Raw genomic sequence first — 27,544 nt, 5'->3', positions numbered from 1 at the left:
ATATAAAAAAAAAAGGTTTGTTCTTTTATTCATTTTTTTCTCCATAAAATACATTTATTAAGATGTTATTAATGTCTACTGTATATAAAATGCATTTTTACAGTTGCTCCTGATTGAAAAAACATGTTCTAGCATGTATGAACAAATGATATACCTAGTAATCAGCTCTTACACCTGCCCTGTAGCTGGTGCAAGTGATACGACTAAATAATATGTACCCTTAGAGATGCCCAAAACCTGAATCAGGCACAGATGTGTGTACTCGAGCATGGCACACCCCTAATTGTACATTGACTATGTGCCTCCGCCCATTCCCCTCCCCGTTCCGCCCATGAAATTGCAGGCAGTAGTACGACTCTCTTGCACTCAAAGATGAATTGGATGTTGCTGCTTTCTCTGGCGTATGGTTTGCTTCTGGGCATGCGCCAAGAAATTTTACGTAAAGTACAGAATGTATCGGCATTTACGTGCCATACTAAATTCGGCCGAGAATCTCTTCCACCCCTAGCACATAAAGCTTTATATCATTTTAATCACCACAAGCAATCTTGCCCACATATTATTGCCAAAGTCTTTATATCTCTACAAATGCATGTAAGCCTCTATGCCTCAAACAATGGAAAGGGTTAGGGAGAGTTTTCAGGTAATTCCAATAACAATAGACACTATTAATAATGCTACTTTTTCAAGAGCAGTCATTTCTGGAAAATGCCATTTACAAAGCAGCTGAGTCAGTTTTTATTTTTTTTAATATAGTTTTGTTAGACCACTCCAGATTCTTGACAGTATGGTAAACCTTACATACTCTCTTTCACTAAAATGTTGTCTCTGCTTACCATGGTAAGTCCTGGCTGCATTCCAGCACGAATAGCTTCTGTCTGTGTTGCGGTGAACTGAATGGTATTCCTGGAGACAAAACAAATGGAACACATCATTGACAAATACAATACAAAGAGGTGGCGTCTTAGGGTCCCTCGCCAATACATGTAAATATGTTTGTGATCTCTGTGTTTCTGTGCTGAGCTGTTCATCATGTCAATAAAGAAACATTTTAAAAAATCCTTTCTTTATTCCACATTGGTCATGGTAATCCATGCAGTAAACATTACTGTAAATACAATGAGCTGTGTGCTCTTACCGTTTGGGTTGGTTGTACGGGTAGGGACCACGGTTAGGGATAACATGAGGTTCCACAATCAATGTGTGTGCATCTTTTTCTACGTTTACCGTCTCACTATCTCCTTTCCGCTTTATTCCTCTTCCACCTGAGGCAGGAATTGTAATCCTGGAAAAGAATAGGCAGTTTTACAGAGCTGTCTTAGGGAATGCAGAGAGACAATCATGAGAAGGAATACTGATATAACTTATTGCGTGCCAGTAGGATATGCTATATAGTTGTTACCTGAAGGGGGCCTTGTGCAAGGATGGGTCTTCCACAGTCACCTTCACCTGATACCCTGGAAAACTAGCCTTCAGATGGTCCAGGCTTAGAAAAGTATCATTGAAATCCAGTGTTTGAATCTGATTGGGCATCTTCGAGTAGTGGGCACTGCCTGGATCTCCATAACCCAAGATAATGTCATGGAGCCAATCAGGCACCACACAGTCTGTGTTCATAAGTTTCCTGATAGTCTCCAGAACTGCCTGTCAAGGAACAATTACACCAATGCAGAAGGGGAATTAAAAGGAACTGACAGTAGATATGATAAAATAGAGTATATATACATAAATGTACTGCAAGTCTTGTCATATTTTCTTTTCCTCTTTTAAAATGTATAGTGCACCACATCTTATATCACACACTGCACATTTCTGCTGTAAATTATTTAATCAATGGGAAAAAACAACAACCACAAAGTTACTTTGCAATATGTCAGAGTGCTATATTTGTGCCTCAGTGATGACAATTGGCAGGTTGTAGTTTTTGTGGCTCAGTGAAGTCACTTGTACCTAGTGAATGCATAGTCTGCATCCTCATGTATATTCTGTCAGCAAAAATGGAATTTTTGTACTTCGGTTGAATTTCTCTGAATTCAATGGAAACTGCTTGCTATAGAGTGTGACTAAAACTGTGCCAATGCACTGCTTCAAAGGTGGACATCGTTCCCAGAACCTTCATCCCCAGGTGTACACACACCTGACCGCAAGCTATCAGGGACTTCACCAGTCCCTTAGCTGAAGACCTCGTCCTTTGGCACTAACACCTGTTGCTGACAGGTGTTAAATAGAAGTTCCAGGAAGATCATCCTCTGGGAAGAGCTCAGATTGGTCTTCTTGAAATTGATAATCCAACGTGTGATTTTAACATCCAGGTAGTCTCATGAACATGTGACTGAAGCAAAGCCATAGAACTCCCTTTGATCATCAGATCGCCGAAGTATGGGATGACTGTCACCCCTCTGGATCTGAGCAGGGCCCCCATCACTGCCATGAGTTTGGTGAATACCCTTGGTAGGGCCAAAACCTGATAATGCTGAGAATAAACAGAATCTCAGGAGGCAGTGATGACCTTCCCAGACTGGAACATGGAGGTACACTTCCTTGATGTCTACGAACACCATAAGCACGTTCTTTCCATGCTGTTGGTGACTGACCATAAAGACTCTCATCTTGAACCTTTCCACCCTCAACTGAATGTTTAGAGATTTCAGGTTCAGAATAGGTCGAAGGAGCTGTATGGCTTCTGGACTAGGGAGAGGTTTGAGCAAAACCCCAAACCTTTTTCTCTTTCTGGCACGAAAATTACCATCCCTGTTGAATGCGGCAGTAGTGTCCAAACTCACAGAGAGGGTGGATGTCTGTAACAGGAGGAGCAGATTGCGGCACCTTTGTAACCTGCCCTGGACATCCCCAGCAATGGCTGAGGCATGCCTTACAGCAAGACATGTTTGTTTACAAATAACTGAAATAAAAAAACAGCGCTATGAAAATCATAATAAAAGGAGAGGGCTGCCATATACAGCCATTAATTTGCGTCCAGCTCCTGGGGGCACTTAACAAAAACTAAGGTTTAAAATATAGCCAATGGGGTATAGAGGGGAAGAGCTTCCATTTCAGCCCTAAATATGAAAGTGTCAAGGCTCCAGTGACCACACTCTACGCCCTACAATCAGAGGGGCCCACATAGATGAAAGTGAAAGGCAATAGTTTTTGGTTTTGTGTGGATTTTTTACACTGCAGGGGAGGACAAAATAATGTAGAATTCAGTAGCCAGTCAGTGAACTATAGAAGCAGAGGTATCTTTTAAGGAGCCATCTGTTGAAAGCAACAAAAATGATTTCTACAATTTATACACCAACAGTCACTGTTTTTTAGGCGCATCAGCTACTAGGCATTTTTACAGCTCTGGCACACAGTATTGATCTTGTAAAATTACATCAATCTTGCTTTCTCCCCGCAGCAATACCCACTAGGATCTGGCTATTTATACACATCATGGAATTTTTAGCAGTGATTTTGACAGATGACTTTTTTGATATTCAAACCTGCAGATTTAACATTTCCAGGTCAGATTATGTCACTGCAATCTCTTAGGGATTTCACAGAGAGAAATTGAAACAACTTACTAAACTATGAAGCCGGTACACAATTGTTCCCAAGTCTGAGAATATTAAGGAAAAAAAACACAAGGGCTTGGTAACCTGTAGGCACAAAGGATGAACTCTGCCCCTCACATTAGTGCGTATCAGATTCAACTGACTGTCATGTCACATTCTTATCCAAGCAAGACATGAATTACGGTTATCAAGCCCAGGAGGACACAAATTGTGAGAGAGAAGAAGCAGCCGTCTCCTCTCAGATCACTCTGATTAACCCAATGATTGTCAGATGGCACTATAGACAATTGTCAGTCACCAACCAATTGATTTTAAAGAGAACTGCTGACAATGCTCAATGCTAGTCTTAAATAATTTCCAAACATGAGATTAAGTTTTCTTAAAACAATAAAAATGTATATTTTTATTATGCTGTGGTTCTGACTCTGCAGACACTCGAAGTGACTGATCAAAACATTTTGTGACCTCTAAATGCAGCGACTTATTCTCTATGTCTGAGTTTACAACAATTTTTGAGGGAACCTTTCCTATTTATATCTCTAATCGGATGCGATCAGTAGCTTCCCCCTTCCTTATAGCCCTAATTTACAACACAAAGAGCGTCTCTCCTCTTTAGCTCCCTAATTTATGAGACGAGGAGCTTCACTCATATCTCTCATTGACTACATGATTTGTGAATCATTGTTACAAATGTTTTGGCTTTTTAACTGTTGAAATGGGGCACTTATGAATGCTGTTTAAACCTGATTTTTCGCCATTCCAGTTGACCTTTATCTAGAACATTTTTGTGACAAAAATAGATAGTGTTTCAAAGGTTCCTTTTCTATTAACTTAAGATTTATTTACTACAACAGTTGTCTTGCTATACTTTAAAGTGGGATGATGGTTAACCCTTAATGCTGCAGAGAAGCAGAGTAATACATTTTAGTGGTGCATTTCATCCACAATACAACAGAAAATGTGTAACAATGATTTGCAAACCATCCTGGAGAATATAAATTTAAAAAATACAAGATGTATGTATGAGCTCCATTTCCTATAGAAATACGTAACACGCCATGGCCTACTCTCTGGTGGCAAGTGTACATAACAGACCCACTTGAGGGCACCTGGAGTTGCTATCAATCTTCATCATCACTAGCTGATGACAGTACAAGACTAAACGCTAACTCAATAAATGGATCCTGCTAAATGCACATGCCTTTTTTGCTTTACCTTGAAGTCCTACCCAACAAGGTACATGTGCTTTGATGTGCTTTTAATGCTTTATAACTCCATTATTATCTCTTTATTTACATAGCGCAGCACTGTACAGAGAATATGTACTCGTTCATATTGCCTACAGTCTAAATTCCCTAACACAAATGGGAACATTTTTCAGCAGCCAACCTACCAGTATGTTTTTAGACTGTTGGGGGAAACCCACGTAAACAAGGGGAGGACGCGCAAACTCCACATACCTGGTCGGAACTAAACCCATGACCCCGTGGAGTGAGGCTACAATGCTAACCAATTTGCCACTGTACTGCCCATTCATTGAATTTAATTGAGTACTGTCCAGTGCATGAAACACACCCAAGAAACTGCGCAGTTCAAAACTTCAAACTTTGCTGACTTAAAATCAATTACCAAATAGTTACCCTCACCCAGCAGAGTGAGCGATACAGAGCTGCATGGTTTTTCAAGCAGCTCTAAAAGGAAATACATCTCTATTCCAATTTCTCTTACATTGAAGCAGACAGATAATAGTATATTCCCTTCAATTCCCATTGCAGTGAGGTATTGAGCAAACATGTCCATGGACAAGAGTGTCCTAACTAACCTTGAAGTTATTCTCCTTTGGTTTTCTCCTCATAATCAGGTTAAATGTTTCGTACACATCCTCACCCCCATTTTGAATGGTGTTTGTCATGTCTTGCTGATATTGATTGGGGTCAAGAAACACTCGGAAAGTTCTTGCATCTCCTTTGAGTTTGGGTTTAGGTTCTGGTCCTGAATAAATACAATTCGCAAAAACAATAAAATTGAAACTGTAAATAAGCTGTAAAAATATGTTTTCCATACATTTATTTTTCAGGCTCACCTTCACATACGTCATCAAAAGATAATATATAACTAGCTGTGTTGATGGGCTAACCGCACTTCATCAACTCTGAACCTGTATCACTTGTTCACTAATACCCTTTCACACTGCCTCAAAAACCCAGATTTTGCCAGCGGGGAGCCCTGATGACCAGGGTCAAGGCCGAGTGTGAACGGGTCCCCTGCATCTAGCCGGGTCGGATGATCCGGGAATTGAACCCGGGACTTTTGCAGGGTTATTCCCGGGGTCTCAACGAAACCTATGGAAACATTAAAAAAAACAAAACAACATCACAAGAGGAGACAATCAAAGCTCCGCTTGCAATGTTGTCAGGGAGACCCGGGTCCAGTGTGAACCCAGTCAACCCGGGTTCAATGTGAACCCATTCAACCAGGGAATTTGTCGGGGTGGGAGGCTCTGTCACCCTGCAATATCCCGGGATCATCTACCAAGAATATTGCAGGGGCAGCAATGTGAAAGGGGTATAAGAGGGATAAAATACTTCATGTAAACTTCATTTCACTTAATTCACACAGTGCTCACAGTTTAACGCTAACAAGCGGAGCAATGCAGCACTACCGGTGTACCTAACGGTCTGGGATTCATGTGGGAGCAATATGGCACAGTGTGCTGCATTTTCTCCAAACCATTATGCATCATTTCTTATATATGTATGATATCTTTGTGATTATTATGTTACTGTCATTATTTACATAGACCTGTCTAGATGGGTTATACAATACACACTTATGCGCATTTTACCTTCCTCAATGACACGCCCCTTCTCATCCAGCATGCCTTGAATCTCACATCCTCGTACATACATCAGACCAGTCTGCTCCACAATAGATTGTCTTCGATCAATCTTTGTGCCATATAGTAACATGGGCCGCAGGGTGACCAGGAAACACACATCATGTTTACGGAGACCTTGTTACAATGAAAGAGACAGGCCAAATGCTATTAGTACTGTCCTTATTGTATCTAAGAAATCAGTCAAGAAACAGCATTTTGAATCAGTGGCTTCTAAGGCATTCTCATGTCTATCCAATGTATTTTTTACAGACAGCCTTATTATACTAATTAATCCTTTATTCTGGCAATGATGAGTAAAATTCCCAATGCCATTTTGTAGTTTTCATACATTAAGAGAATAATGGAACAGTCTTGATACATATAGAGAATAACAGAACAGTAAAGTAAAGGCAAACAAACTTCCCCCAATTTTCCATGTTCTCCTAGACACTTCGCCCCACTAATACTCCCTCCCCCTCCTCCTTCTGCTTCCGGAGTCATCTTCGGACACAAGACCCTTTGCGTGCCACAACTTGCATGAAATTGCTCTGCGCATACACCAGAACGTGCATGCAATTCATATTCAAACGCAAATGACACTTATAACTGTCCTACGACGTGAAGGGCTAAACGGAGGTGGGAAAGGGCGGACCCATATAGGTAATGTACAGTAAGGGGGTGCCGAGGCTGAGCGCACACACATTTGGCCGATTCATGTCCGGGGCATCTCTTAGGTACATGTTTTTTAGCCATATCACTTGCACCAGCTACAGGGCAGGTGTAAGGGCCGACTCATAGTGATGACTGATGCGGATGAATTCCAGAACACGTGTTTGCAAGTAAGAGAAACTATACAATGTATTTTATGTACAGTACGCATTAAAAACATCTTGATTTATGTATTTCATGGAAAAAACGTATTTTTAAACATATTTTTAATAATAATTATACTATTAAGACTTGTTTGTTTATTTTGCATGCGTTCTGATGGGACTTTCTATTGTACATAGGCATGTGCCTATACTGCACTGTGTTCTGTATGTCTGTATACAGAAAGCAACATATAGCCAGAGCGTACTTATACTAAGATTAAAATGCGAACGATTCTTGAGGTCAACTTGTATTAAAAATATGGACGTACAAGTTATGTGCTGTTTTTTAAACTGTTACATTCACATTGTGATGGAAGATGTCTACTAGAGCTGGGAAATTAGTGCTCATTCCTAGAGTTCAGTAACAAGGTACGGTTGCAATATTATCGATTGTGAGCAGGAACAAAGGGTTGTGCCATGATCTAGATCAGGCCTGAGCAACCTGTGGCTCTCCAGGGGGTAAATGTATTAAGGAGCGTTTTTTGCAATTTGACATTGGTGATTTGCAAAAATTGCTCCTTGAAACATTTACCCCCAGGTGCTGTGAAACGACTAGTTCCAGCATACCTTGCCAGCTATCGTCTGGCTACTGGCTACATGCTGGGGGTTTCACAGCACCTGGAGAGCCACAAATTGGCCAGGCCTGATCTAGATAGCACTAAGGTATGCTTATCTAAAGAGGTGATGTTTGAGAGAGTGTTCATAAATTCAGAGGGTGGGAGAAAGTCTGATATTTTGAAGTACATGAATTCCATAAGTGAGGCACTGCTTGGAAAAAGTCTACTAGACAAACGTAACAAAATCCATTGCAGAGAGCTAAGAGATGAAGCAAAGAAGGATCTGTGGGTAAGCAATATAAATCAGGACGTAGCATATTAAACTGACTGATAAGGAGATAGGCGAACAAGTGAAAGTCCGATAAGGTAAAAAAATGATAAGGATGCAAATTAAGGTTTTGATGGCCTCATTCTAACATCAAAAAAGTGCCAAAAACAAATTCTTCTTGTGGTGGTTTTCCAAGAGAAACATATAACTTTAAAATCAAAATGCAACCTTTGTTTGTAGATAATGCCTATTTGTAAGACTACAATAATACAATCATTTAATTAAAGATACATTACAGGGAAACAAGACATTAAACACTTTGACGGGCCAGCAGCACAGTCTTGCATTGTAATTCTGCCAGAGATCAGGAGATAGAGTGGGGCACACATGCTGCCCAGCTGTTGGCGTATCTCACACAGCAATGGTCAAACACACTGAGCACACTTGCTGTGCCAACAGAGGTCACCTTAAGTGTGAGGCTCCAACAGAAGGATCTATGGGGATATGTTATGTAATTCTGTGCCAGCTGGCAGCATCCAGCAGACTACTCACAGGACCTTCAACATATAAATTACATTTTGCCGTTTCAGCTGCCCTGACATCTTCCAATGCAAGAACTCTTGGAACAGATACACATAAATCGCTCAACGGGTCCATTATAAAAATCTGCAGTGACAAAACAAAATGCCCTATTCAATACAGTCCAAACTGCCATGGGCCAGGCTTGTGCTGATGACCCAAATACTAACAAATAAACAATGTCTGGCACACAGACGCTGGTGCAACAGAAACAATAAAATCTGAGAGGAGAGCTGTCATGCTAACCTAGCCACACCACTGTATAACAAGCTTGAACATGTACGCTCGAAGCAGAGGTCCAAATAGTAAGATATAATTACCTTTAAAAGAGAATCAACTTTTTGCCAATTTTTCACCAATAAAGCATAAATAAGTCATTCAATGCATATAGCAGTGGATCCGAAACTTTCTCAGTTCGAGTCAACCCCAGGGTCTCCATAGTTTTTTCAAGACACCCCTAAGCCAAAATAATTCCCAAGTAGTCCCCCGCCATGCTTACCACCGGCCCTGGCAGCAGCACCCCAGGGAGCCACGTATAGCATATAGCATAATTGCTCAGTGCTCTCCCCAGAAAACGTTGCCAGCCGGATGGCATTAAAAAGCTGTCGGGTGGGGGCAGTGTAATACTTTGCAATAATAATAATAATTAATGTTGGTGGTTATTGCCCACACCTGCCAGGACTGGGCAGACTGGTGGTCAGTGGTCTAACACACACTGCTGGCTGCAGTGCTCACATAGTGCCTGTTTTAATACAAGAATCAATTGTTTGTCCTTTTATAATAGAACTCTGCTTGGCTCCAAGAGCCGGGGTGGCAAATAAAAACAGCCAGGTGGAGCACCCGGGAAATAGGTGCTGGGGAGAACACTGTTGCCATATACGGTATACTTGTATTTCTTAACGTAAGTGGAAACTCCTTGCAACTTATGGCTGAGACAAACTGAAATATCTGCCACCCATAGACCCTTACAATGTAAGGACACTTGCTTAGCTTTATGAGAATGGCATTAAAACAGCGACTCTCTCAAACATGAGAAAACCCTTGTTTTCATGCAATGGACACACACAAGAACATATAGAACTCAAGTGTAAGAGGATACTAAGCACCATCATCAAGATTAAAACACCTGTGGCTAAATAACAATTCTTGATTCCAGCACTGGAATTACTACTATACACATCTGCCATTTTCATTGGTTGTTGGTGTTTAAACGTTTATCATAGTCAGTACAAGTCTTTGCTGCATGTATATACAAGAATATTTAACAATGTAACAGCACAAATGTGCTTCGATTAGGCCATTTTTGATACGTACAGATCATACTCATGAGCGTATACAGGAGTGCTTGCAGCAGAACTTCATTGAACAGAACACAAATGAACAGATTTGAAAGATAATATACAAACGCGTGTTCAAATGTACGCATAGTGTGCAAGGTCCATTCTGTTCAATGCTTCCGATACAGCCTCTTGGACTAGACAATATCAACTCTAAGAAAAGATTGGCCACTATGGGTTATAGCATGTATGCTATAAATACCATGCTGTTAAAGTCACCTGGTATTGTTAATATGTCCAGAATGCTCACTCTGGTATAGTGCATATGGACTAGAATATCCATCCCATTATTTAAAAATAGGATATAAATAGGTCCTTGGTAATTACAGGAGAGTAAGTCTAAACTCAACAGTGTGGAAACGGTTTGAAAATTTATTATGATACAGTACATTTAAGTATGTATCAGATAACATGATTATAAGCAAAAATCAGCAGATTCATGAAAACAGGTTGTACTAAGCAGACTTTCCGGAGGATTAATTTTGAGCTTAAACCAAGGTTGTGCAGAGACAGAAATCATTGAAATTCGCTAAGGATTCTGATACTGTGTCTCAAAGAAGGTTAGTAGAGAAACTGAAGGAACTAAGAGTTTAAGAAAATTATTTGAACTTGGAAGAAAAAGACAAGAGGGTCATTGCTCTGCCAGTTTTGCAATACAGCGGAGGGGAGGTGTAAGCAGAAGGACCATTCACAAGCCGATATCTCTTGATTGGTCTGCCTGCTCACCTCCCGGATTTCCTCCAGGGTTGTCGGAAACAGAGGAGCCCATGTAGCACCCAGCTAGGGGAAAGGAGACACCTAAGAAAATATATTCTTGTGTGGTAATGCAACTTTAATGATAAAAGACAAGTGCACACAACATAAATCTGTGCAAGGCAATACATTCAGATAAGAATGCATGTATTGCTCTTAGAGAGAACTGGATGAATCCAGGGCTCGAACATGTCTGTATACTTTGAGTAATAAAAAATACTATATACTAATTTTAATTGTCCTGATGGAGAAGGATTTGGTTTGTACTTTAAGATAATAAGCTTGCAATAGTCCAGTGTCAATCAGCAGCAACACATACTGTAAGACATTAATACATAAGTTAATGATACAGCCTTACAGACAGGGTGAATTAGGGATCGCTTAGTTACAGACAGTCATCTTGTAATAGCTTTTTCACTGTTACTTTATCTTCATGCCAGGAGTGAGACAGTGCTGACAGTGCCTTTCTTGACTTGACTAAGAACTGGCCTGTGCCAGCACTTACACAGCCAGATGTATCTGGATCTCCATGTTTGACAATTGCTTTTTTAACGCTATCCTGATTTTCCATTTGTATTCATTGTGGGACAACTAAAAACGTGTTATCTTGCCATGAGTTAAGTTAATCTCAAAGTGTACTACTCAGGAAAGATGACTTTAAAACCACATGTAGGGATTGTTCACTCTTTATAAAGTTATTGCGTAAACAGGCATATGGTCAATATGTTTCTGCAGCAGTGTGGTGAACTGGTGTTTTGTGAAAATGCACCAAAAGTTTCTGTATACAAGATGTTATTGAGCACCAGAGCGAATGCATCTCTGAAGATAGAACTCGGCCTGGGCTGCTTTTCCAGCAGGGACACTGCCTGGGTTGCTGCTAAATAGGATGCTTTCACTGATTGAGTGTTTCCCAGGAAGCTGGCACAGTGTTACACATCTGGTAGTCCTTTTCGAAATCCACTTACATGAGTGCTAGAATTCAGGGAATGGCTAAGCATATCTCCACACTTGATCTGGGTAACAGATTGGGGGACTCTATGGACTTGTACGTTTCTGCCTTGTGTGCACCTGCTAACCATCATCAGCAACGTATATGAATTGGTGTAAGACATCGTCTGGTATCCAGATTTAAACTACAACAACATAATGTGTTTTCAAGAGAAAGTAGTAGCCAGAAATGAAGGTGTAATGTTTTAATTCAAGCGGATTCAGGTCACCCTGGGTTTCTTTGTCAGTTTTCCTTGACTATTGCTTTCACAGTTCATATGATGATCTGCCAGTTCATTGCTGTGCTGCCTCTAAGCTGTTTTCTCTTTTTTATTAATGTTATTTACTTGCTTGTATCAGACTGTAGATTTTACAGATAGGAGGGAATTTAATTTCACTTGGGACCAATAGAAGAAAAATTGGATTGGATTTTTGTTTACTGTCTCTTGGATCAAAAAGGGGACAATTGAGGAATGCCTCCAAAAGATGTAATTAATTTGTTTGGAAAGACTGCCCGACAGTCTCATCGCACCAAATTTAAACAGTTAATTTCTATGAATAAGATGGAGAGGCTGTTACACAAGCGCTTTAATCATGGGAGCGCTTCTTAAAAAACTAAGCACTCAATAAAAACAATAAAATACATTCTATTCCAGCACACCCTGTCTCACAGAGCATTTCAGTCAATCATTACAGGCTGAGATTTCAAAGGCCTGTGCTTTTCCAGTTGTGATAAAAAGCCAAACTAGACATGAGCGCCTCTGAAGCTGGAAAACCACCTGTGTAACAGCAAAGAGCCCTTTCTATGCAGATGCAGGAGCAGATTTCCTCTGGAATATGTCAAATATGTACTTTTCCTATTATTTTGACAATTTTCTGCAAAAAACTATAACTGATGTAAAAATATATTTATTGCATCAAAATTAACCTCATTGCTCACAAGGCAAAAACAAGCTTTGGTAAAGAAATAAAAAAGAGGTAATTTCTATTCTAAAGGATGCACACCAAAACCTTGGTCATCAACTGTGGGAAGCATAAGTATCCATGTTCTTTAAACTGCAGCACACATAGGTGTAACCAAGGTAAGATTCCTCAGCCTTAGATAAACTTGGTCCCACACCATGATGAGTGTATATGGCACATAGGATTTCTTCAGAAGCCATAATAACACTGACACAGATCATCATAGCATAATACACTGTACACTAGATGCCCTGCTCACCATACTGTTTTCTCTGACTTTTTTGGGACATTTTTTATCTAAATAAATTTTCCATGGGCATATTTAAATTTTAACTAGTTTTTTTCCACTATTTTGGAGCATGTACACACTTGGCAGTGATGTTATTATTCAGTGGTTAGAGCTGAAACTCAAGTTGCACTGTTTTGGTCATTTAAAAACCAATGCAATGGAGGGACTTCAATTGCCGGCGATGTGGTGTGCCGACATCGCGCCGCGCACATCTGGAGGCAATCATGGTAGTAACCTCTGCTCATTTTTCGGGTGTGAGGAAAAATGAGCAGCGAGTTCTACCGTAATTGTCAGCAATATGCGCAGTGCAATGTCTGTGCGCTACATTGCCGGCATTTGAATTCCCTCCTTTGCACAGGTTTTTGAATGACCAAAACTGTAAAAATCTCTACCGCAAAGTGTCTCACGGACATTCCAGAGACACTTCGCAGCTAGCGGAATTCCCTCCAATATGTTCTCTTACCATCATTTTATCCATAAGACACAGCATTAGTAGGTTGTCACTCTTGAGAGCACTTGAACAAACTTATTTTAACAAAACATTAGAATCTCTCTAAAGTGTTGGATGGAAATCGAAGGAAAAAATAAGTAGCGAGGAGACCAATATCGTGACATGCCAGACTAGCCGACCATAAATTCATGTTAATAGGGAAACCAGTAAAATATGGAAAAATACAGGAAAAGGGCCAATTTCCTCTAAAACATCCTTATAAAGGAAAACCATCATGATTTCTTTCCTTATACTAAATCCTTTACAAACAATTCCTTAACTCACATGAGCCAGATTACCCATGTTCATCCTCCACCTCAATCCTGCAGGATGGGTTTAATGAGAGGAGAAAAAAGATTAAAAAACAAAACAAAAAACAAATAAAAAACAAATAAAAAACAAAGGAAGAGTAACAGTAGCCAGAGATTCAATCTTTGGTCCATAACGGACAAGGCTTTATATTTCTAAACAGAATAGATCTTTCTACCAAGAGGATCTTGCATGTCACTTAAGTATGTTTTGCTTTAATCAGGGATCTCCAGGGAATGTTAGAGGGATAGTTTTTGCATAAAGTTTTTACATTTTTATTTTGAGAACAAGTGTAAAGCTGATAGTCCTAACATTCTCTCTCTTGGGATCACTGTTTACATCTCGTTTTAATAAAAAGTACTTTGTCAAGGAACTTCTTGTTATATCATATGCCAGGACTCATCAAAATCCTATTGCCATGATATCTAGAAAATAATTCACCATTCCAAGTTATATCTATTTTCACATAATAACTTCCAGTACACCGTTTATACATACCTTCCCATTCATCTTTGATCTGGTTTCTGACATTCAGATTGATGGTGACATCAGCTCGGACTCTAGTAGGCCAGTTCTCGCCAATATTCGGCTTAGCCACTTCCACTACTGAGAAAGCCACTATAGGCTGGGCCATGCGGGCCCAACCACCGAAAACCAAACCACCATATTCAGATTGCCTGTATGAAACATTGTGTATAATTACTAACATATCTAGAAGTTTAGCATTATATTTGAGGTGTTTGTATTATGTATATTAGTATATACACAGTAATCTATTGATGTGATTATATTATGGAAAAGAAAACACTATTAAACTAATATTAATGATAATAACTAATGTTTGTGCAATTGTCAGAGAGGCAAATAGATGAAAAACAGTAAATCCTTGTCTAGAGACTACAGGTACCATTATGGATATAAACAAATATTCAGGTATGTGCCAGTTTAACGCTACAGGGTAATAGTAATAGTGTGTCTTGAGGCGGTGCAGGAGAATTTGCCTCCTTGTTTAGAATAGCAGATTTGAGCTGTGAAAGCGTTACAGATCAAAAGACAAGCAAGCTCAGCACCCTGAAATAGCAATGAAATATGAAACAGCAGCTATGGTTTAGGTTCCAGGAGTCGTTACTCCGCATTAGCGAGGGCAACTGAGGGGATTTATACAGATCAGTGTGCCAAGGGATGAATGAGAACATGTAATTAACCATTTAGTGTACAGGATCAGGAACACTTAGCATTCCAGCTGCTGCCTTAAGCACTCATCGTTAGCACAGTCTTGGTGGACTGGGGAAAGAAAGAGAGCTGATGTTCCCTATTCCATCACTAATTACAACACAGGAGGACACTGGTTAATGGACTGTAGCTTCAAACAGCCCCCCCTACAACCTACCTATCAGTCTCAGGCTTTGCGGACCAGAAGCCACAGTAGGCTCATCGCCCAGGGGGCTTTAAAGTTACTAAACTGCGGGTCTGGAAAAGTGGAGATGTTGCCTACAGCAACCAGATTCTAGCTGTCATTTTGTAGAATCATCAACATCATCATCATCATTTATTTATATAGCACCAGCAAATTCCGTAGTGCTTTACAATTGTAGAATGTACTAAATAAATGATAACTAGAATCTTATTGGTTGCTATAGGCAACATATCCACTTTTTCAAACCCGCAGTTTAGTAAATATACGCCCCCTGGAGTAGTTTATATCAAGAGAAACAATATTCCACGGCACTAGAATTACTTTGTCTATTTTTTTTTACAATATGAGCAATAAAACAGGACAAATAAAATAAATAAAACAAAATCTACTATAGTATAAAATGACTAACAGAGCAGTTCATTTTCAGGCTGCTGAAGAACATGGCAGCATCCAGTGAGACAGAAAACATCCACAGCTCTACCTTTACAATAACATAAATGATATTGTTGAAGTATTTACTGTGAAGCACAGGGAACATGTGTTATTTAGCACAATGAGTGTAGGGCTTATGTGACATGAGAAATGAGAAGCTGTCACATGACATACAGAGCCCTACAATACTATTAACCTTCATTTACATAGCGCCAACAAGCTGCGGTCTGCTTTAATGTTTACTGAGTAGGGGCCAATTAATATGTCTCTCTCTACATGGCTATATCTAAATCTCCCTCCCTTTATCATATATATATATATATATATATATATATATAAATATAAAAAGACGTGACAAATGTGATTACAAAATAAATAATTAAGCAAGCACCTTGGGAGTGAATGTTGTATGCACATCTCTGCAGTACTAGCTCTGGTGGAAGAACACTTTGTGGTTCCAATCCTGTTTGTAATCCCTCATAATCACAGTACTAGACACATTTTGTACTATACTGTATACATAGGCACCAAGCCACAGCTCTATTTAATTGTTCCATGTATGTGTAACCATATAAATAAATGTAACAGGGATAATAACAATAAGGATCTGCAGCTCAAATGTATGTTTGGCATATGCGATGTTGTTAAATCACCCTTTCCTTATAAAGACTGACCGGGCACTGTGACTTTCGTGTCATTCCTCTGAGGTTAAACAGGCAGACAGCACAATACATGTCCAGGATGAGGAACAAGCTTCAACACGTTGCTTACCAGGGTTTCATCCGGCACACAATGTCTTCTATGTCCTGCCGAATCTCATATGTAGACTCTAGTCGGAAGAGGTTGAAGTTGCGAAGAAGGTAATCATGGAGAGTGAGGAACTGTAAGTTTAGCTTTGGCAGTGCCAGGCACCCTGATAAAGAGAACCAGAGATCAACAATAAAACCTAACCCTAAAGCAAAAAAGACTCTCAGTCAACCAATGAACTGAAAGCATGCACAGTTATCATTCATTTAGTACATTCTACAAAATGACAGCTAAAATCTGATTGGTTGCTATAGGCAACATCTCCACTTTTCAAAACCGCTAGAAACTCGCAGCTTGATACATTTATCCCCAAATGTTTTCTTACGACAATTTTAAAGGGGCAAGATCACCTAAAATGGTAGCTAATATGCACATATAGTAGTAGTAATGATATTTAATAAATAAAACCACTAATATTTGTATAAAACTAATATAGTTTCACATTATACAGTATGGTACAGTGACAGCCTGTTACATTCAATAGAATAGTTAATTCTCCTTCAGAATCACAGAGGGGTATGTAGACAATAGGGTTAATTCACCAGCCCTAGGAGGCAAGGTAGTAAAAAAAGAAATTAAAAACACCTACCCCCCATATAACACCTCTCGTCATAATTTTTTTTAGTATTCTGCTATGAAAGCTAGGAAGGGTACAGATGATCCATATCATGCAATAATAACAATAATAATTAAAAAAAATTAGAATCATCACTACAGGTGATTATGGCAGGGTGGCGATATTAGGGGTCCTGGCCATGTTCTGGTCTGCTACTGTGGCTGCAGAGGGCAGCATGTTCCTTATCGCACATTATATAGATAACTATGCAGTCAATGTGTGCTCTAATTAGGAGGAAGATCAAGTCCTGGTCATCTAACAAGATATCCTTTGGACTCCTCACGACATTGCCATTTCTTTTTGTCCTGGGTACCCATGGACCCAGCATACAAGTGGGCCTTTCACTGGTCTGCCATTGCTGAGGACAGAGGTCAATAGCATGGTCCTTGTGAAACAGAGGGCTTGGAGGTACTCCTCAAAACTTTTCCTTCTTCCAGAGAATGACAGCTCTTATCATCCTGTCCTCATCTAGGCTCTGAACACCTGCCTGCCTAAAGTGCACTATGGGATTGGAATCTGTGCTCTGCATGTGTACATGAAGATCATGGCGTCAGTGGCCATGATATTTAGTGGCTACAGATGATAAATAATATCCCCCTTATCTGGACAGGCTCAAACTGAAGACCACAATTTAGCAGCCTATAATCTGGACTATCTTGCGGCTTTTCTGCAGTATCATAGATGGGTAACAAACAGGAACAAATCTTCCCCGAACCCTGTGATGACCAGTGTTTCTGCTGGGGAAAGTGCACTCCCTGCAGTGACTAGCATTCCTCTCACCCAAGTTCTGAGGATTAGGGCATACCCACTGTCCCTGTGCACCCTTATAATGCTGAACTAGATCAGACTTTACACCAGCCATAAAAAAAATTAAAAAAACATTTCTTCAAAGCAAGAAATGCCCTTTTTTTGGTGCTCGAATCCCATATATCTTTACTTGGCTAGTGGTAAACTAAATGGTAGGAAATTATAGGGAAAATATATTTTCTACTTAATGTATTTCGTTGAAGCATATAGTGGTATACAGACATGATGGGACTAAGTTCCCACCCATAGAAGGCACTAGAAATAAAATGATAAACCTCCTTTTTACTTAACTGACATACAAATCAGGCCCTATAGAGACAAGGACTATACAATCCAAGGGGCAGATTAAATTTGTTCTTTAGAACAACGCAGGCCACGCATTATTACCGTTACTACTCTAATATGAACGTAGCTTTTTACTCATGGCACACAGAGCTGCAAGGAAAACTCAGTAATGAAATTACCGTAGTAATGGTAATAATGTGCAGCTATTACCGTAGTGACAATAATAGTGTGCAGACCGCGTTATTCTGGAAATTGAATCTGTAAGGGCTATTACCATCTAACACAATTAAACATTTGAAGTCCAAATTCCTCTATTATCAAAAGGCAGTGAAGAGTGGGAATGCAGTGGCTGCAGATTTCTCACTATCATCTGTGAGCATTGTGTTGAAATGTTTTGGCCCCACTTTGTATATTTAATACATGAATGTATTGCTTCTAGGACTTGAAAGAGTTAAAATCGCATCCATATAAGCTGTTCCCGAGAACCACGGGAGAAACAAGATTACATTTCAAAGGTTGAGTTGTAATGGTGGGTTTCATGATATTATTAGGGTGATCAAAACGAGGCTCAAATATCAGTTTATAGCCTCACCTTCCCCAGAATAGTACTCTGTGGGCACAATGTTCTCATCCCAAATGATCTTCTCTGTGGGATACAAGGGCATCTGGTTCAGCTGCTGGATCTGAGAGATACGCCGCTCATGACGGGACACCTGCACAGTGGGAAGACAATGTAAGCATGGTTCATGTGGGTGCACTGTACAAACAGAACGTCTGCAAAGCAACAACACCTAGACATTGTTACACTATAATGCTGAAAAACAAGGAATTACAATTACTAGTCTTTGTAGTGATAGACTCGGTTCTGAGACACTTCAAGCGGAGAAAAAAATATCAAAAATAAAAAAGAGTTCCAAATATCAATGACTTTTCCACTGGAAAACGAATACACTTGTGGTTACAGGAATATACTGTAATATAATACATACTATAATATAATACAATATCATATATTATAACACATGAGTAACGTTACTAGAATAATATTGTACTGTGTATTATTGCCAAGTAGTGACCTATTAGGTGTTGTTGTTATTATTTATAGAGCGTCAGACACCATATCGCTGGACAATCTTATAATTACAGATGACACATAACTAATACAGTGAGCAAGCAAGATGAAATACAGTGATATAGTTATACCTAAGAAGTATACATGAATGTGAGTAATAAACTGTAGGGACTCACACAGAATGTAGCAAAAGACATGGCAAGGTGCTATCACTCGTCTACTCAGTATAAGTTATATCCCTTACAATATATAAGGGATAGCATAAATGCTACTCAGTCTAAACAATAAAGCATATTAGTAGGTAATAGAGGCATGATCAGTATAAAGCAGCAGGCCTTCTTGCATCATGCCTTTGACTCAGGTATATTTACTAAACTACAGGTTCTAAAAAGTGGAGATGTTTCCTATAGCAGCCAATCACATTCTAGCTGTCATTTTGTAGAATGTACTAAATAACTAGAATCTGATTGGTTGCTATAGGCAACATCGCCACTATTTCAAAGCCGTAGTTTAGTAAAGATACCCCCTCAGTGTTATAAATTTTTAATTCACAGTTGCACATCAAAGTTATTGAAAATCTATATTGCAATGGCGTTAGACAACAGATGGTTACTAAAACAGACAACTTGATAAAGGATCATGTCTGACTTAATAGTTGATCTAAACTATTTTGTGAATATTTACAAATAGATGCACTTGCCAAAATAGGTTAAAGCTAAACTTTTAACAAGGATTGAGCTTTCATTTCCGGTGCAGGGGCATTCGTAAGATCACATACATACACTGTGCAGTAGATAACTGACACACTATGGAATAGAACTGATGGCTTTAAACATTGAAACTCAAATTTTAAAATGTCACTTAAACAGGAAAGCAACAGAAAAGACATAAAAGAACAAGTAAAGCACAATGTTTACCAGTAACTCCAACAGAAATTCTTTGTCATATTTAGTTTCCTCTCCTTCGGCCAAAGCCGGCAATAAGCAGAGGTATGAGGCCACCTGATGGAGTGTGTTGGAACTGCAAAGCAAAAAAGAAAATATGTATATCAATTTGATGACAGACAAATGTTCAAGAACGAACTATTCATTAATTACATAGAAAAAGACTTGGCACACACATGAAACAGGTGGATACATACAACTAAAAAGTAGAATACAGTGCTCACTCTTTATAAAGGCTGGAACTATGAATAAACTTATAAATTATATAGAGGGTTACATTATATTGAATGTTCCTTAACATTTATTTTATATAGACTTTATTCAACTCCGGTATGCTTCAGGTGCACCAATTTAGGGAAAACATTCCCTCAATTATCGAGTTTAATACGGGAACTACTTTTCAATATTCCACCTCCAGAAAAGGTCTAATTTCTGCTTTAAGTATTGTTCTTGTATTATATATATTTAGGAAGGAGAAGCTACAAGAAAGAGAAAAATGGCAATTGGTAATATGGATATAAAATCAGATGGGCAGTGTGACTATAAATTAGAAAACACATTCAAAGTTTATTTGAATTATGGCAATAAAATAAGCTAAATATTTGTTCTTCACGGAACACATTACACCACAGACAGGGGGATGAACACTCATATAAGGAATGCTTAAATGTCACCTAGACACTGGATACTTCATTCGTATGATTTATAGATGACCCAAGCGCCAAAGAAACTGGGCACATGAATTGATTTGCTGGATATTAATTCTATATTCATGGTAATTTGATGAGAACCCACTTCTATGCATACTAGGATGGCTTGATGAATGAATTGCAGACAGTGCATGGATTCAAGCTGTAAGTGAACCATTATTTTTAACCAGGGGGAAAAGACAAAACTATGGATGACAACTAATCTCCTTCTCTGGGTTTTATATTAGCAAATCTTGTGGGAAATTTGGAAACTTATAATGAGCAAAGAGGTCATATGTTGAAATACAATAACATCAGGTGGATACTAGGGTTGATTGCTAACTTAAAAAAAACACCAAGATACTGTGACAGTATGGTATTCAGATATTTTATGATATCGAGTCGGTTATGTGTCACTCACAGGATGCAGAAATATGAATGTGGGTAAGTGTTTTGTAATGCGTTCGCTTTATTTCAATTTCCTGGTTAGGGTTTCTCAATTCCTGGCAAAACATTTTAAATATCATGCTTTAAATTTAATGAAAAACACACAAATCTAAATGTGTAAAATTAATGTTAGGACTACACAAATGACAGTGCCGAAAATCAGTCACTTTGCAACTACAAAAGCACTATGGCATAAAAGCAGTCACAAAACCATAACCACAGATCCTAAATAGAAGATGTGTTAGAAATTAGAAAAAAAAGAAGATATTTTAAAATTGTGTTTGACTAGGGTGTGAGAACCATATGTATCAATCTTTAACCAGATTACTGGCAAGTTTACAGCAGCAGAGGAGTATGCTGGGAGGCACTGACAAGTAACGTCATGTGATTATGTTAGTGAGGACAGGGCTGCATGTGACAGGGCAGCGTGGAGGTAAGTAAGTAGTTGCAGACAGTGAATGGAGTAGGATTAAAAGAGCACACAGATGTAATGCTCGTGTCAGGAAGATTGTGTTGTCAAATGCATCTCTATCCCCATACACCAAACCCACAATCAGCACACATTCCTACTTCTGCCACAAAACTTCCCACCGACCACATACCTCTATCTCCTGCAACCCCATTCTCATCCCTTCTCTTACCCATCTACCCTTATGCTGTGCACTTTTGAACACTAGATCAGTCTGCAACAAACTCTCATCATCCACAGCTTATTCCCCTCTAACTCATTAAGTCTCATTGCAGTTTCTGAAACCTGGATCACTCTCTCTGACAACACGTTCCCTGCTGGACCTATCGGGGTCTCTCCTTCACCCACACTTCCCATCCTAGTGACCGCCGAGGTGGTGGAATAGGTGCCCTGCCTCCTGAATGCACCTTTAGTGACATCCACCTTGAACCCTCCCTTTCCATATCGCCCACGCATTGCAATGTTCACTTCCATCTCTGCGACATCTCCAGCTATTTCAGCCTTCCCACTCTCAGACCATGATCTCCTATAACCTCCCCTTGTCCCCTGCTCCCCCAATGCACCAAAACCTGTACATACATAACGACCACTAAAACAGCCTTGACCTTATGCTCTTCTCAGCCTCACCCACTCTTTCTCCACTCACCTAGCTACCCTCCTCCCCCTCAACCTGTCCCCTCGACCCTGTTCCCTCCCAACTTCTTCATTCCCTCTCCCCTAATGCTTTTCAGCACTTAACTCACCTCTTCAACCTGTCCCTCTTCACTGGTATTTTCCCTTACATCTTCAAACATGCTCTCATCTCTTCTATTCTCAAGAAACCATCTCTTGACCCTACCTCTCTCTCCAGCTATCGCTACAACTCTCTGCTCCCCTTTGTTTCCAAACCACTTGAATGGCTTGTCTACAACTGCTTAATCCACCTTTTCTCTCGCCTTCTCTGGTATGGGCAGAAGCTTGATTGCAAAGTGACTTACTCATGGCTAAGTTGAAGGGGTCAAATCTCACTGCTCAAACTGCTTGACCTCTCAGACACTTCGGACATAGTCAACCACCTTCTTTCCCTCAACATCATCCACTCCCTTGCCCTCGCAGCACTGCCCTCTTCTGGTTCATCTCCTACTTCTCTGATCACTTCTTCAGTGTTTCTATGTTTTGACTCATGCTCTCCACCTCTCTCTGTGAACTCATACACTCCTTTGGTCTCCATTACCAACTCTATGCAGATGACACTCAAATCTACCTCTCCTCCACTGACCTCTCTCCTTCAATCTTATCCTATGTGTCCAACTGCCTCTCTGCCTTCTCACTCTGGATGTCCTAACACTACCTCAAACGCAATATGTCCAAAACACTCATCACTTTTCCCCTCCTAGTGTCACTAAAGCTCTCCTTCAAAGATTATAATATAAAACAATACAACATTTTTCCCTGTTCCCCACAAATTCAGTCTTGGTGTCATCAACTCTGCGCCCACGGCTTTAAACAAACACTACGGACTCCTTATGGCTTTAAAATATTCCTCCCTACATGGATAAACATAGCGTTGTCTGCCGTGTACACAAAACGTCGAAGGAAGTCATATGAGTGAACTACAATGAACTTCATGCATAACATATACAAAGTTCTACAATGAACTTCATATGTATGCAGACCACTTGGCCATCTTGCACATCTGTACAGGAGGTTGCTAACAGAATGCCCAAGAAATGAATCGAAGACAGGGTAAAATGTGCTATTATACAGGAGGAATTAACCAGAACAGAATAAGCATTGGACCAGTAAATCTAATATGAAACATAAAAATAACAGGAAATGGCTTAATCGATACGACATGTATTGTGCATGTTCTCATAAATAAAAACTCCGGCACTCAATTAATAGAATAACAAATATTTGAATTAAAGACTGCATATGAAGGATAAAAACAAAGCTCTAAAGGGCAGAATTTATAGAAAGCATACATAGCCAAAATATGTCAAACAACCCACCGCCTTTCTGAAGCTTTGCATAAATTAACATGGGTACCGTTAATTGTATCAGCCAATATTGACCACATATATGTATGTGTAATTTAGAAATGAGAAACAAAAAAAGGAACTGAAAGCAAATAAGGCTGAAAACAGAGATAATGAGTTAAATGAAGTGCACTGCCTTTATCTACTTACCACAGTGGTCCAAAACACTTCAACAGTGATTCCCGAGTATCTACAGCTGCCACATTGGAAAGAGCAAAATTGTAGAGTTCTGGGAAGTGTGCAAAAGCTGCTCTCTAAGGGGACAGAAATGTGAAAGTTAGGACTAAAAACTCCAGTTTCAGTAAAGCCTAACAGTGTTAGACCAGGAGTTAATATGAATTCATTGAAGTAACTCTTCCAGTCATGAAATGGAGCGAACAAACTACAAGACAAGGAAATGGACACCAATCCTAAAATCCTAGGGTGGTAACAGATTTTGAACATATCTAAAAAAACAAGAGATTGCTATAAAATTATTAAGGATCTAGCACCCAATGAGGACATCTGCTGAAGGCACCTAGTGGAGATTAAAAATCACTAGGGGGAATGTATAAAGGTCCCATGCTTTTCACACGTAACTGTACCACAGAAACATATCACCTAGGCAGCATTGGGAGCCATGGTAACTGCACAAAACTCTGTGATGGAGGCCTATATCTAACAGCTTACTTACTAGCAAATGCAAAGCAGATTCAACAAGCAATAATGGCTTTTATTGCCATGCTGTTTCTGTAGCTAACAGTCTGATTGCCTAAAGGAAGAGGTAACCAACAAGTAACAATAGAGCAGTCACCAAATGCCAAATGGGTGCAAGGCCGTCTCCTAAGGATGAGAGGATGCAGGTCAGATGAAAGCGATAAGGACCTGATTAAGGTGAAATTGGGTCAAGAAAAAGAGCGGAGTAAAATTAAGTGATCATTACTCGGAAGAATATCTAACAAAAACATATAGACAAGAATTGTTCAAGGACATAACTCTGTATAATTTCCTAGGACTGGATTGTGTGTGTGTGTGTGTGTGTGTGAGAGAGGAGCATATATAGTGTGTGTGTGTGTGTGTGTGTGTGGGGCATATATGCTGTGTGTGTGTGTGAGAGAGGGGCATATATGCTGTGTGTGTGTGTGTGAGAGAGGGGCATATATACTGTGTGTGTGTGTGTGTGTGTGTGTGTGTGTGTGTGTGTGTGTGTGTGTGTGTGTGTGTGTGTGTGTGTGTGTGTGTGTACATTTATGGATAGGGATGATTCCTGAACCGACCAAAGGCCTTGAAGCCGGAGGTGAAGGATTACCGCCTTTCAGGCTGGCGTCTGTCGTTGCTATGATCCACGCCCCCGGAGAGAAGGATCTGCCCACTGTTAAGTGATCCTGAATCAGCCACCACTGGAGGGATTCCCTGGACCTCGGGGATAGAGAGATCTTCTGTAGGTCCAGACGTAGGTGGGATCCTGACCACTTTGTTAACAGATCCCACTGAAAACAGCGAGAGCGGGCTCGAGCAAAGGGAATGGTCTCGAAGGAGGCCACCATCTTTCCCAGCAACCGCATGCACAAATGGATTGAGGGTCTGGGAGAGGACAAGACCTGGGAGGTTACACTCTGAATTGAGGTGGCCTTTTCGACAGGCAGGAACACCTTTTGTTGGCTGGTGTCCATGATGAGGCCCAAGAAAACCATGCGCTGACACGGGACCATCTGAGATTTCTTCAAGTTGATGAGCCATCCGTGGCTCCTGAGAATCGCCAAGGCAAGGGATAAGTGATAACGCAAACAACTCTCTGAGGAGGACTTGAAGAGCAGGTCGTCCAGATAAGGGACGACCTGAATGCCCAGAAGGTGCAGACGAGCTGCCATAACAGACATGACTTTTGTGAAAACCCTCGGTGCTGTGGAGAGGCCGAAGGGGAGGGCCCGGAACTGATAATGGGAGGGTCCTACAGTGAATCTGAGGAGGGACTGATGGCCCTCCCAAATGGGAATGTGGAGGTATGCATCTTTTATGTCTATGGAAGCCATAAATTGATCCTTCTCCAATCCGTTTATGACCGACCTCAGAGATTCCATCCGAAATCTGTCTACCCTTAGGTGTACATTGAGTGACTTTAGGTTTAAAATGGGTCGGAAGGAGCCGTCCGGCTTCTTCACAAGGAACAGGTTTGAATAAAAACCCTGTGTCTTTTGGAATTCTGGAACCCTGCAGATAACCTTCTGAGAGAGAAAAGAAGCGACACAATCCTGTATTGCTTGTCTTCTGGATGGATCTCGGGGTAGGGGGGTTACGAAGAACCGATGGGGTCTGGGACCCAGCAGGTCTATCCTGTATCCCCCTGATATAATGCCTCGAATCCAGGGGTCCTGGGAGGACTCTGTCCACTGTTGAAGAAAAAGAGACAGACGACCTCCCACTGGGGTTTCCCCCCGGGGAACCAAGTGGTCGTCAGGACGCAGGCTTCTCCTGAGTCCTGGAGGCCTGGCGCCTGGTCGAAAAAGAGGATCTTCCTCTAGAGGAGGAGCTTCGGGCATTTGGCTGTTTACCCCTAAACGACTGTCCTCTGGACAAGGAGGATCCTCGAAAGGGCTGACGGAAGGAGCTGAACCGGGGTTTTTTGCTTCTACCTGGGAAAACCGGCAAGGAAGTACTCTTGCCCCCCGTAGCCTGGGATATTAAGGTATCTAATTCCGGTCCAAATAAACCTGCTACTGAAAAAGGAATGATTTCAACAGATTTTTTTGAATCTGCATCTCCTTCCCAGGATTTCAGCCATAGAGTTCTTCTAGCTGAAACGGATGCAGCCTGTATAGAGGAGGAGACAGCCGCTGAATTTTGAGCCGCCTCATAAATGTACCCCGATGCCTCTTTTAAGTGTAAGGCCAAGGGGAGTAATTCAGAACCATGTAAGGCCTCTGCCAGCTGGTCTGCCCAAACTTCCATGGATCTAGCCACCCAAGCTGAAGCGAATGTGGGTCTAAAGGACGAACCTGCAGCCGCAAAGATAGACTTCAGTTGGGATTCAACCTTCCGGTCATTGGCATCCGGAAGGGACGCTGAACCAGGAGCTGGAAGTAAGGTGTGTTTTGCTAAACGTGCAATAGGCACATCTACTTTTGGGATACTTTCCCAACGAATTACCTCCTCCTCCTGTAAGGGGTACAAGGAGGAGAATCTTTTGGGAACTGAGAACCTCTTCTCAGGTTGTTTCCATGCTGCTTCAGCAATATCTACGAGTTCCCTAGAAGGGGGAAAACGGCAAGCCTTTCTTTTGGCTTTCTTGAACAGAATTCTGTCTCTAGGCGTAGAATCCTCCGGTTCTGGGAGGTCTAACGCTTGTCTAACTGCAAAAACCAAATCATTAACAAATTGGTTTCTAGAACTATCCTCCTGTTCCGAAGACTGAACTTGGTCAGAATCGGAATACACTGCCCCCTCATCCTCAGAAGATTCCTCAGAATCTGAAAGGACCATGATAGGGTTATTCGATCTAGGTCTCTTCCTTTTAGCGTACGGGATATTTGGGGACTCAAGCAACAAGTTAAGCTTATTTAAACCTTTAAGGAAAGCTGTGGACCATGTCGCTTCTGTGGAGATAGCGTTTTGGTCAGAAAAAGAAGAGGAAGGTCCTGGTAAGGACGCTCCAATAGACCCTGTGGTAACAGGGAGGCCCAGCTGAGTGCTATTACTAGAAGCCACCGAAGTAGCCATATTAGA

The 27,544-nt window shown here is 40.5% G+C and overlaps 1 protein-coding gene across 1 annotated transcript in view; it reads right to left on the bottom strand.

Moving 5' to 3' along the window:
- Positions 1-27,544, bottom strand: part of AQR (aquarius intron-binding spliceosomal factor) — an 89,818-nt gene that overhangs the window by 38,810 nt on the left and 23,464 nt on the right. The window contains exons 13-22 of the mRNA XM_075192720.1: positions 23,993-24,096; positions 20,193-20,295; positions 18,796-18,916; positions 16,460-16,601; positions 14,338-14,516; positions 6,403-6,570; positions 5,380-5,549; positions 1,403-1,644; positions 1,139-1,285; positions 837-906 (exon numbers count right to left, since the gene is read on the bottom strand). Of these exons, the coding sequence (XP_075048821.1) occupies positions 837-906; positions 1,139-1,285; positions 1,403-1,644; positions 5,380-5,549; positions 6,403-6,570; positions 14,338-14,516; positions 16,460-16,601; positions 18,796-18,916; positions 20,193-20,295; positions 23,993-24,096 (1,446 nt within the window). The remainder of the gene's footprint in view (positions 1-836; positions 907-1,138; positions 1,286-1,402; positions 1,645-5,379; positions 5,550-6,402; positions 6,571-14,337; positions 14,517-16,459; positions 16,602-18,795; positions 18,917-20,192; positions 20,296-23,992; positions 24,097-27,544) is intronic.

Source organism: Mixophyes fleayi, chromosome 12, assembly GCF_038048845.1.
Source record: "Mixophyes fleayi isolate aMixFle1 chromosome 12, aMixFle1.hap1, whole genome shotgun sequence".
NCBI lineage: Eukaryota > Metazoa > Chordata > Amphibia > Anura > Limnodynastidae > Mixophyes > Mixophyes fleayi.
Note: the sequence above shows the minus strand (reverse complement) of the source record. Positions and strands in the feature narration are given on the sequence as shown.